Below are 13,287 nucleotides of genomic sequence, written 5' to 3'. Positions count from 1 at the left end.
GTTGAAATAAAAAAAGCTATTAATGAGGTGCAATAAAAAATGGAGGTGGGGCGCCTGGGTGGCTCAGTGGGTTAAGCCGCTGCCTTCGGCTCAGGTCATGATCTCAGGGTCCTGGGATCGAGTCCCGCATCGGGCTCTCTGCTTGGCGGGGAGCCTGCTTCCCTCCTTCTCTCTGCCTGCCTCTCTGTCTACTTGTGATCTCTCTCTGTCAAATAAATAAATAAAATCTTTAATAAAAAAATGGAGGCTCTTACTGCTAGGATAAATAAGGCAGAAGAGAGAATTAGTGATATAGAAGACCAAATGACAGAGAATAAGGAAGCTGAGCAAAAGAGAGACAAACAAATACTCAGCCACGAGGAGAGAATTCAAGAGATAAGGGATACCATAAGACAAAACAACATTAGAATAGTTGGGATTCCAGAAGAAGAAGAAAGACAGAAGGGAGCAGAAGGTATATTGGAGAGAATTATTGTAGAGAATTTCCCCAATATGGCAAAGGAAACAAGCATCAAAATCCAGGAGGTGCAGAGAACCCCCCTCAAAATCAACAGGAATAGGTCCACACCCCATCATCTAATAGTAAAATTTATAAGTCTTAGTGACAAAGAGAAAATCCTCAAAGCAACCTGGGACAAGAAGTCTGTAACATACAATAGTAACAATATTAGATTGGCAGCAGATTTATCCACAGAGACCTGACAGGCCAGAAAGAACTGGTATAATATATTCAGAACACTAAATGAGAAAAACATGCAGCCAAGAATACTATATCCAGCTAGGCTATCATTGAAAATAGAAGGAGAGGGCGCCTGGGTGGCTCAGTGGGTTAAGCCGCTGCCTTCGGCTCAGGTCATGATCTCAGGGTCCTGGGATCGAGTCCCGCATTGGGCTCTCTGCTCAGCAGGTAGCCTGCTTCCCTCTCTCTCTCTCTCTCTGCCTGCCTCTCTGTCTACTTGTGATCTCTCTCTGTCAAATAAATAAATAAATAATCTTAAAAAAAAAAAAGAAAATAGAAGGAGAGATAAAAAGCTTCCAGAACAAATAAAAACTAAAAGAATTTATAAACACTAAACCAGCTCTACAGGAAATATTGAAAGCGGTCCTCTAAGAAAAGACAGAGCCTAAAAGTAGTAGACCAGAAAGGAACAGAGTCAATTTACAGTAATAGTCACCTTACAGGCAATACAATGGTACTAAATACATATCTCTCACTAGTTAGCCTGAATGTAAATGGGCTAAATGCTCCAACCAAAAGACACAGGGTATCAGAATGGATTAAAAAACAAAACCCATCAATATACTGTCTATAAGAAACTCATTTTAGACCCAAAGACACCTCCAGATTTAAAGTGAGGGGGTGGAAAACAATTTACCATGCTAATGGGCATCAAAAGAAAGCTGGGGTGGCAATCCTCATATCAGATAAATCAAATTTTAAGCCAAAGACTATAATAAGAGATGAGGAAGGACACTATATCATACTCAAAGGGTCTGTCCAACAAGAAGATCTAAAAATTTTATATATATATGCCCCTAACGTGGGAGCAGCTAACTATATAAACCAATTAATAACAAAATCAAAGAAACACATCAACAATAATACAATAATAGTAGGGGACTTTAACACTCCCCTCACTGAAATGGACAGATCATCCAAGCAAAAGATCAACAAGGAAATAAAGACCTTAAATGACATACTGGACCAGATGGACATAACAGATATATTCAGAACATTCCATACCAAAGCAACAGAATACACATTCTTCTCTGGTGCACATGGAACATTCTCCAGAATAGATCACATCCTGGGTCACAAATCAGGTCTCAACCAGTATCAAAAGATTGGGATCATTCCCTGCATATTTTCAGACCACAATGCTCTGAAGCTAGAACTAAATCACAGAGGAAATTTGGAAAGAACCCAAATACATGGAGGCTAAAGAGCATCCTTCTAAAGAATGAATGGGTCAACGAGGAAATTAAAGAAGAATTGAAAAAAATTCATGGAAACAAAGGATAATGAAAACACAACAGTTCAAAATCTGTGGGACACAGCAAAGGCAGTCCTGAGAGGAAAATATATAGCGGTACAAGCCTTTCTCAAGAAACAAGAAAGGTCTCAAATACATAACCTAACCCTACACCTAAAGGAGCTTGAGAAAGAACAACAAAGAAAGCCTAAACCCAGCAGGAGAAGAGAAATAATATAGATCAGCGCAGAAATCAATGAAATAGAAACCAAGAAACAAACAAACAAATAAAAAACCAGTAGAACGAATCAACAAAAGTAGGAGCTGGTTCTTTGAAAGAATTAATAAGATTGATAAACCCCTGGCCAGACTTATCCAAAAGAAAAAGGACCCAAATAAATAAAATCATCAATGAAAGAAGAGAGATCACAACCAACACCAAAGAAATACAAGTAATTATAAGAACATATTATGAGCAGCTATACGCCAGCAAATTTGACAATCTGGAAGAAATTGATGCATTCCTAGAGACATATAAACTACCACAACGGAACCAGGAAGAAATAGAAAACCTGAACAAAGCCATAACCAGTAAGGAGATTGAAGCAGTCATCAGAAATCTTCAAACGGGGCACCTGGGTGGCTCAGTGGGTTAAGCCTCTGCCTTCAACTCAGGTCATGATCTCAGGGTCCTGGGATTGAGCCCCTCATCGGGCTCCCTGCTCACCAGGAAGCCTGCTTCCCCTTCTCTCTCTCTCTCTCTGCCTGCTACTCTGCCTCCCTGTGATCTCTGTCTCTCTGTCAAATAAATAAAATCTTTAAGAACTCCTCAAATTCAACACACACAAAACAGATAATCATGAAAGAAAGAAAGAAAGAAAGAAAGAAAGAAAGAAAGAAAGAAAGAAAGAAAGAAAGAAAGAAAGAAAGAAATGTCCAAGCAAACAAGAGCCCAGGGCCAGACGGCTTCCCAGGGGAATTCTACCAAACATTTAAAGAAGAATTAATTCCTATTCTCCTGAAACTGTTCCAAAAAATAGAAATGGAAGGAAAACTTCCAAACTCATTTGATGAGGCCAACATCACCTTGATCCCAAAACCAGACAAGGATCCCATCAAAAAAGAGAATTACAGACCAATATCCTTGATGAACATAGATGCGAAAATTCTCACCAAAATACCAGCCAATAGGATCCAACAGTACATTAAAAGGATTATTCACCACGACCAAGTGGGATTTATTCCAGGGCTGCAAGGTTGGTTCAACATCTGTAAATCAATCAGTGTGATACATTAATAAAAGAAAGAACAAGAACTATATGATACTCTCAATAGATGCTGAAAAAGCATTTGACAAAGTACAGCATCCTTTCCTGATCAAAACTCTTCAAAGTGTAGGGATAGAGGGTACATACCTCAGTATCATCAAAGCCATCTATGAGAAACCCACCGTGAATACCATTCTCAATGGAGAAAAACTGAGAGCTTTTCCACTGAGGTCAGGAACATGGCAGGGTTGTCCATTATCACCACTGCTATTCAACATAGTACTAGAAGTCCTAGCCTCAGCAATCAGACAACAATAAGAAATTAAAGGCATCCAAATTGGCAAAGAAGTCATCAAACTATCACTCTTTGCAGATGATATGATACTTTATGTGGAAAACCCAAAAGACTTCACTCCAAATTTGCTAGAACTTGTACAGGAATTCAGTAAAGTGTCAGGATATAAAATCAATGCACAGAAATCAGTTGCATTTCTCTACACCAACAACAAGACAGAAGAAAGAGAAATTAAGGACTTAATCCCATTTACAATTGCACCCAAAACCATAAGATACCTAGGAATAAACCTAACCAAAGAGGCAAAGAATCTATACTCAGAAAACTATAAAGTACTCATGAAAGAAATTGAGGAAGACACAAAGAAATGGAAAAATATTCCATGCTCATGGATTGGAAGAACAAATACTGTGAAAATGTCTATGCTACCTAAAGCAACCTACACATTTAATGCAATGCCTATCAAAATCCTATCCATTTTTTTTTTCAAAGAAATGGAACAAATAATCCTAAAATTTATATGGAACCAGAAAAGACCTCCAATAGCCAGAGGAATGTTGAAAAAGAAAGCCAAAGTTGGTGGCATCACAATTCCAGACTTCAAGCTCTATTACAAAGCTGTCATCATCAAGACAGTATGGTACTGGCACAAAAACAGACACATAGATCAATGGAACAGAACAGAGAGCCCAGAAATAGACCCTCAACTCTATGGTCAACTAATCTTTGACAAAGCAGGAAAGAATGTCCACTGGGAAAAAGACAGTCTCTTCAACAAATGGTGTTGGGAAAATTGGACAGCCACATGCAGAAGAATGAAACTGGACCATTTCCTTATGCCACACATGAAAATAGACTCAAAATGGATGAAGGACCTCAATGTGAGAAAGGAATCCATCGAAATCCTTGAGGAGAACACAGGCAGCAACCTCTTCGACCTCAGCAGCAGCAATTTCTTCCTAGGAACATCGCCAAAGGCAAGGGAAGCAAGGCCAAAATGAACTATTGGGACTTCATCAAGATCAAAAGCTTTTGCACAGCAAAGGAAACAGTCAACAAAACCAAAAGACAACTGACAGAATGGGAGAAGATATTTGCAAACGACATATCGGATAAAGGGCTAGTATCCAAAATCTATAAAGAACTTAGCAAACTCAACACCCAAAGAACAAATAATCCAATCAAGAAATGAACACTGTCTGGAGAAATAAAAGCCCTTTCTGGAGAAATAAAAGAACTAAAATCTAACCAACCAGGAAAATATGCTTTAACCAAATCAGAAGAGATCCCAAATCGTGAGGGGGGAGAAAGGGGATAAAAAGAGGTTCAGAAAGAAAAAAAAATGAAACAATTAAAAGAAGAAAATGAATAAAGAAAAAATATAAAGAGGAAAAAATAGATAAACTAGTTAAAAAACGTTAAAAAAGAAAAGGATAAAAATTTAGCAGAAGAAGAGGAAAAAAATTGAAAAAGGAAAAAAAAATTAACTGCAAGGCTAAGAATCATGGGGAGAAAGCCATGAGTTCCGTGCTTTGCTTTCCCCTCCTCTGGAATTATGCTGCTCTCCTTGGTATTGAAACTGCACTCCTTCATAGGTGAACTTGGTCCTGGCTGGATTTCTTGTTGCTCTTCTGGGGGAGGGGCCTGTTGTAGTGATTCTCAAGCGTCTTTGCCCCAGGCGGAGTTGCACCGCCCTTACCAGGGGCCGGGCTGAGTAATCCGCTCGGGTTTGCTTTCGGGAGCTTTTGTTCCCTGAGCGCTTTCCGTAGTGTTCTGGAGGACGGGAATGAAGATGGCGGCCTCCCGGTCTCTGGCCCGGAGGAGCCGAGAGCCTGGGGCCCCACTCCTCAGTGCGCCCTCAGAGAATAGCGCCCAATTACTCCCGTCACCCTGGCCTCCGGCCGCGCTCCAAGCTTACCGAGCCTGCGACCGGTTCAAGGTAACCCCGAGCTTAGAGCTCACTCCTCGGCTCTGTCTCTGTAGCCGGCTTCCCCATTCTAATACCTGTAAGCTCTGTGACACTCAGACACTCCTGATCCTTCTGTGACCCTGCGGGACCTGAGGCCACGCTGACCCCTCGCGGGCTTCACCCCGGTTAAGCCTCTGGAGCGATGTCCCTCAGTGGAACAGACTTTTAAAAGTCCCGATTTTGTGCTCCGTTCTCTGCCGCTTGCCGGGAGCCGGCCCCATCTCCCCGCGGTCTATCTTCCCGTCGCTTTGGATTCACTTCTCTGCCAGTCCTACCTTGCAGAAAGTGGTTGATTTTCTGTTTCTAGAATTGCTGTTCTTCTTCCCTTCAATCTCCCATTGGATTTGTAGGTGTTTGCAATCTTTAGATAAGCTATCTAGCTGATTTCCCGCTACCTGAAGTAGTCTCAGCCTGCTACTTCTCTGCCATCTTGACTCCTCTCCCCAACTGGTGTTCTTATAAGAGAAGGAGATTAAGACATACAGAGGGATGACCATACAAAGAGGAAACAAGAAGAATGCTATTTATGCCCCAAGGAGAGAGGTGTCAGGAAATCAACTCTATGGGCACCTTGATCTTGGACTTCCAGCCTCCTGGACTATGAAAAAATGTATTTCTGCTGTTTAAGCTACTCAATGTGTAGTAATGAGAGCCCTAGCAAACTGATACATGACATGATGCCTTCTCTACATTCCCAGTACCCAATCCCCACTTTTCCTCTCTGGCCCTAATTCTTCTAAATATAAGATGCAATCAAAGTAATGGATAATAAATCTGCAAGGCCCATAGTCTTAAGTTGTCCCATAGTCTTAAGTTGGAACATTGTAAAATATGTTATGTCATCATTTCCCTTTATATCCTTGGAAATTATTGAAAATACTGTGGTTATATATTTTTGTTTTTATGTGTGTGTTTTACATGAAATGACTGTTCCTATCATAAAAACTATTGAGATAAGAACTTACTACCACTCTAACACAGTGGATCTTGGCCTTTTGGGGGGTCATATCTCCCTCTGAAACTATGATAGGCCATCTTGCCAAATTTGCACACACATATGTATACATCAACATGCACACACCCATCCCCAGAAATTCAGGGAGTTCACAAATCCCCTGTTGTTCATCCACATATGCCCAAGGTCCAGGAGTCCCTTTGCACTCCAATTCACAGTTCTTGTCCAAAGAATTTAGTAAGAATCATATAATCCATAAAAGGGTACCTGTCAACCTACCTGCCAGGCTGAATTTGCAGAGTAGAAGGAGCAGCCACAGCGCCCACACCCCCATCATCCCCAAGTTAATGCAGGCAGGCTGAGGAGAGAACTGAAAACGTCATCAGTCAGGATTTCCTATCTCTTTTAAATAACTCTATTTCCAGCGACAAACAGATTCTGGGGGTTTTAAGGGAGAGTCTTTTTTTTTTTTTTTTCCTGACTTTCTTTTTAATTTATATTTTTGGCTCTCATCACATGGATCCCTTCACAATTTCTTCATCGGCCCCAGTCAACATTTAATTTACCCAAAATTCATTCCACTATGTAACACAAAAAGTACACCAGCCACCAAGAAAAAAGTACTGTGAGTTGTATAGATCAGAGACCATGTCTGCCTCAGGCCTGAGGCACCGCAGCCAGATGGAACGACTCCTAATTTCTCGAAAGTGCCATGGTATTTCACATCCCCATGCTTTGCTCATGTGGTTCCTTCTGCCTACAATGTCCTTTCCCCCTCATTCTTTGCAAATGCCACTTCCACTGTAGCACATGTCACACAGAATGATGTTTAGCACTTTACTTGTTGGCTTCTGTACACAGAGCTTCTGCCTAGGGAAGCTCTTCTTACTCCTCTCTAAAGTCTAAGTATTTAAGTACCTACTGGTACATGATAGACATACAATAGTGTTAACAGAATCAATTAGAACAAAAAGGCTGCTGATTCTATGTCTCATCCCACAAAGAGATGGTGGGATAATCTAAGGATAAAGCAAATGTAAAAGTAATCACTCATTTCTGGAAGAAATAAAGGACTCCACATCTCATCTGACAGATCATTATACGAAAAAAGAAAAAGATTTCTCAACAAAATAAATCATTTGTGAAAAAATTCACGTGCATCATTTCTGGAGAAAACCACCAGGTTAAAATTTTCTCATATACAAACCAATTGAAATATCTTACTAACTGTAAATGCCCAGGGCAATAAAGCAGAATGAGAACTTGGGTCTGTAATGGTAAAAATACTATCAGGAAACAATAAGAGACTGGTTACATAACAGCAATACTAACTATCTGTTACTCAATAGCAGTAGTTACTCTCTCAGGAAATTACCATTTTAATTTAAATGAGCACAAAACAAAGAGAAATTTTAAAATTTTTTAATGAAGAGTAAGTGTGTTCTTCAAAATTAGTTGTAACACTAATCGCATTTGTCAGTGCCTAACTATTCAGAACATTGTCTTAATTTTCTCCATTTCTTACCTAGAAGACATGCCTTTATACTAGTCCTAAAATAATTCTGGAAAGGGAAGGAGGCCCTACCATGAAAACTGTATAAAAACTATGATGCTCAAATTCTCAATAAATGAATAATTATGGATGTGAAAACTAAAATTACTATTCTGACAAGGGGTTTTAATTTAAAGAAATTATCAGTATTAACTATTGAATAAAACATTTTACAATTAATGATTACTGCTTCCCTCCTTTAAAATGAGAATAATCATCTATTATTTGTGAATTTTAAAAATCCTTCTCAAAAAATCATCAGTACTAAATCACACTCAGAGACAAAACTAGAAAAAATTGCAGTAGTTGCAGAGAGGGTCATTCTAGAAGTTGACACTGCCCAAGTGCTCTAATCCTGGCACCCCCTTGACTCATCTGGTGATCTCAAGTATTCTCTTATTCACTCATCAGTGTCCCAGCCACACATTAGGTGTTTAGAATAAAAGATGATCCTGTCCCCAACCTCACTCTAGTTCAGTGGTTTTTAACAAGGAGAAGGGAGTCAGAAGATGGAGAGGATACCAAAGTGAGCCACTGTAACTAATGGCTCCATATCAATTATCCCTCCAAATGGGTTTGAGAAGGAAAAAGAGTTGAGAACCACGATCTACTTGCAGAGACAGAAGCATGGATACTAATAGCAAATATCACATTAAGTGAAACAAGTGTGCAGAGCATCTGTGAGAAATGAGCCAATGACTATGGAAAGCTAACAAGTGGTGATGAATAATAATGCCCCTCATTCCACCACCTCCCTGGCCCTCCAGTGCTTCTTCCACTTCCCTTCACATACCAGAGGACCATCACAATGTGACTGCTTATGGATAGTAAACAGGAACTAATCTGAGGTGCCTCTAAGGAACTTAGAAATAAGTTCAAATAGGAGTTCAACTAGCAAAATCAGTGCACAAAGGCCATCCTAGTTATCTGTGGGAGTAAATCAGGGGGTAAATATGCAGTTGTAGAGTTTGAGTTCACTCTAAACTCTGGCCAAGGAAATCTGGGCATAATCTCAGATAGGTGGATCTGGAAAACAATTATCATCACTTAGTTGCAGGAAACTACTTGACTGATTGTATCTTAAATGGAAGACTTTGAGAACACAAAGGACAGGTCCCCTCAGACTTTCAAATGTTGATGATTAAAAAAAGGAGAAGTTGGCAGAATTTATCCAGTACTATCTCCTGGAGGAAATGATGAAATTTCCTGGTACTGGAGTGATATACTCCAAAACAGGGAAACCCATCAGACCTAACCACAGTCTTGATGAAAGAAAACTCAAAACCAAAATCTTCACCATGGCTGTGATGCTGTGAAGCCTTCTTTGATAATTAAGGGAGGAGACCGTGAACAAGAGACTTGAGTCATTAGAAAGACTACCCTCAGGGTGCCTGGGTGGCTTAGTCAGTTAGCAACTGACTCTTGGTTTCGGCTCTGGTAATGATCTCAGGGTTGTGAGAGGGAGCCCGGAGCCAGGCTCCATGCTCAGCAGGGAATCTGCTTGAGGATTCTCTCCCTCTGCCCCTCGCCCTACTCAGGCTCACTCCCATACTCACTCTCGCTCTCTCTTTTTAAAATAAATGTTTAAAGAAAAGAATCCTCCCCACTCTCTTTGAGCACAGTAAAGGTGTCACCTGTTCTCAGGAAAGTAGTCATATCCTTAGTGCCTCTTCTGGTAAGAAAATTAGAATTCATAGTTTAAAATTGGGGAAAACTCCAAAGGAATTTTGTGTCCATCCCTCCTTCATTAGTGAAGCTACTTTGACAAAGATGGATTTTGTGCATCTTCTGATTGCCCTGTAAAGATGTGGAATATGAAGACTACAGAATGTTCAAATAACTTTAAAGCCCTGGGCAGCACTACAGGGACAGGTACCATGGTCAACAATGTGATGCTGCTTCCTAAAACCCAGAGTACTTTGTGGCATGCGCCAGATGAAATAACAGTGGTCACCATGACCTTGCATTGGCAGATTGTCAGAAGCTTCAGCTCTTTGAGAGAGGTGGTGGTGAATTTGCTTGCTGCACCCTCGCCCTCCATGGTGAATGGATATACTGTGTCAGGGAGGACTTTGTGCTCTACCGTGTTAGCACAGTCACTGGCAAACTGCAGAGAACTTTCTTTCATGAAAAAGGTGTGATTGGGTGCCTGGGTGGCTCAGTGGGTTAAGCCGCTGCCTTTGGTTCAGGTCATGATCTCGGGATCCTGGGATCGAGTCCCGCATCGGGCTCTCTGCTCAGCGGGGAGCCTGCTTCCCTCTCTCTCTCTCTCTGCCTGCCTGTCTACTTATGATCTCTCTCTCTAATAAATAAATAAAATCTTTAAAAAAAAAAAAAGAAAAAGGTGTGATTGGTATCCCACATCACCCTCATCCAAACCTACTGCTACCTATAGTGAGGATGGACTCCTAAAGCTCTGGAGACCCTAATTCCACTTTTCTTTTAAAGAGCATGTATTTAAGTGAAGACATATTCATGTATTGCTTTTTTTTTTTTTTTTTGCTACCTTTTCTCAACAATTATCTGAATTTAGGCACAAGAATAATCTTTTGAAAATTCATGCTCAGAAAAAAAAAAACAAAAACAAAAACGAGTAATTCAGCCTCCCTAAATCTGAGCAATTCTGGGGTGTAGACAGACTCTGGGCTCTAGAAAATTCACAAAGATTATGCCATGCTGTGGAGGAAATCAAATCATTTCCTGCATTCCCCAGGTCATCAGCCCTAACTTCTAAATGTAGCAGTTTTGAACAACTGTCTTCAGTAAAAAGTCACTTCCTGAAATATAATTTCTCATTAGTGGGACCTCATTTGAATACAGCATTTAATGGAGATGCCCAGAATTCTCAAACACCACTATGAATATTCCACACATTGGACTAAAGGACTCTTAGAATACATAGTGATGTCACTTAAGTAACCTGTGGTATCTTATCTTTAAAGTGTAAACCCAATAGTAGCTACTGTTATGAGAAGAAGGATTGAAAACAAATCCAAGCAATTACTGCTGACTATGCACAGTGCCTGTGGACAGATAAGAAGCAGGAAAAAAAAGGAGGAGATGCTTCATCTCCCAGTTTCTCTTTAAAATGTTAGCATGTGAAGATGGCGGAGAAGTAGCAGGCTGAGATGATATCAGGTAGCAGGAGATCAGCTAGATTATCAAACCATTCTGAACACCTACAAATCCAACAGGAGATCAAAGAGAAGAGGAGCAGGGGCACCTGGGTGGCTCAGTGGGTTAAAGCCTCTGCCTTCGGCTCAGGTCATGATCCCAGGGTACTGGGATCGAGCCCCGCATCAGGCTCTCTGCTCAGTGGGGAGCCTGCTTCCTCCTCTCTCTCTCTCTGCCTGCCTCTCTGCCTGCTTGTGATCTCTCTCTGTCAAATAAACAAAATCTTTAAAAAAAAAAAAAAAAAAAGAAGAGGAGCAGCAATTCTAGAAGCAGAAAATTGACCACTTTCTGAAAGGTAGGACCTGTGGAGAAGTGAATCCAAAGAGACAAGAAGATGGACTGTGGGGGGAGGGGCCAGCTCCCAGCAAGCAGCGGAGCAATGGAGCACAAAATCAGAACTTTTAAAAGTCTGCTCCACTGATAGACATTGCTCCAGAGTCTAAGCCAGGGTGAAGCCCATGTGGGGACAGCATTGTCCCAGGTTCCACAGGGTCACAGAAGGATCGGGGGTGTCTGAGTGTTGCAGAGCTTGCAGGTATTAGAGCGGGGAAGCCGGCTACAGAGACAGAGCCAAGGAGTGAGCTCTCAACTCGGGGTTACCTTAAACTGTGATCTGTGGCACAGTCAGACCACTGCTCTGTGAGCAGAGACACCACAAGATCCGGGGAGACCCCCCTGGAAGAGTGCAGGAATCTGCTGGGTTTGGAGACTCTAGGCGGGGCTGTATGCCAGAGACAGAGATGCTTGGTCACAGGCTAGGTGAGCTCTGAGCGCAGCCAGAGGCCAGGGAGACAGGAGTGATTGAGCGCTTTTCTCTGAGAGAACACTGAGGAGTGGGGCCCCAAGCTCTCAGCTCCTCCAGGCCAGAGATTGGGAGGCCACCATTTTCATTCCTGTCCTCCAGAACTCTATGGAAAGTGTTCAGGGAACAAAAGCTCCGGAAATTGAACCCGAGCGGATTACTTAGCCAGGCTCCTAGTAAGGGTGGTGCAATTCTGCCTTGGGCAAAGACACTTGAGAATCACTACAACAGGCCCCTCCCCCAGAAGATCAGCGAGAAATCCAGCCAAGAGCAAGTTCACTTACCAGGCAGAATAGCGGAATTCCAGAGAAGGAGAAAGCAAAGCATGGAACTCATGGCTTTTTCCCCATGATTCTGTAGTCTTACAGAGTTAATTAATTTTTTTTAATTTTATTTTTTTCTTAAGCTAAAATTTTTTTAACTTTTACTCTTTCCTCTTTTAACATTTTTAACTAGTTTATCTTAACAATACCTTTCATTTAAAAAATCTTTTTGAACCTTCATTATTATAATCATATTTTATCCTTCATTGTATCTAACTTTATTTTTTGTATACACATAGGGTTTTTTCTTCTAAAAAAATTTGGGATACAACTTCTTCTAATAGATCAAAATATACCCTAAATCTAGCATAGGGCTTTGTTCTGGTCTCCAGCCTGAACAAATTCTTTCCACTTTCTTTTTCTTTATTCTCCCAACCAACTTATCTTATTAACTCCTTTTTTTAGAAGTTTTTTTTTTAAATTTTCATCTTTATAGTCATATTCCATCCCTTCATCGTGTTTACCCTTAGTGTGTGTGTGTGTGTGTGTGTGTGTGTGTGTGTTTCTTTTTTCCTCATTCTTTAAAATTTTGGGAGGTAGTTTCTTCTAAGAGACCAAAATACTCCCAAAATTAAGTGGGTGACTCTGTTCTATTCACCAGTCTAATATATATATTTTTTCTTTTTTATATTTTTTCTTTATTTTTTTATTTTTTTAATTTTTTTTCCCTGAACTTCTTTTTACTCCCTCTCTTCCCCCCATGATTTGGGGTTTCTTCTGGCTTGGTTAAAGCACATTTTCCTGGGGTCTTTGCTATCCTTTTAGTACTTTATTCTCTCCTTCATATATTCTTATCTGGATAAAACAACAAGGCAGAAAAACTCACCACAAAAAAAAAAAAAAAAAGAACAAGAGGCAGTACCAAAGGCTAGGGACCTAATCAATATGGACATTGGTAATATGTCAGATCTAGAGTTCAGAATGATGATTCTCAAGGTGCTAGCTGGGCTTGAAAAAGGCATGGAAGATATTAGAG

At 40.6% G+C, this 13,287-nt stretch overlaps 1 protein-coding gene across 1 annotated transcript in view; it reads right to left on the bottom strand.

Annotated features, from left to right (window-relative positions):
• Positions 1 to 9,891, bottom strand: part of LOC111156903 (interleukin 31 receptor A) — a 59,028-nt gene extending 49,137 nt beyond the window's left edge. Inside the window, exons 1-2 of the mRNA XM_022518036.1 lie at positions 9,877 to 9,891; positions 6,740 to 6,830 (exon numbers count right to left, since the gene is read on the bottom strand). Coding sequence (XP_022373744.1) covers positions 6,740 to 6,830; positions 9,877 to 9,891 — 106 coding nt within the window. The remainder of the gene's footprint in view (positions 1 to 6,739; positions 6,831 to 9,876) is intronic.
• Positions 9,892 to 13,287: the final 3,396 nt, after the last annotated feature.

This window comes from Enhydra lutris, unplaced genomic scaffold (genome assembly GCF_002288905.1).
Source record: "Enhydra lutris kenyoni isolate GAN:26980312 unplaced genomic scaffold, ASM228890v2 scaffoldscaffold50, whole genome shotgun sequence".
Taxonomy (NCBI): domain Eukaryota; kingdom Metazoa; phylum Chordata; class Mammalia; order Carnivora; family Mustelidae; genus Enhydra; species Enhydra lutris.
This window is presented reverse-complemented; position numbering and strand designations above follow the sequence as displayed.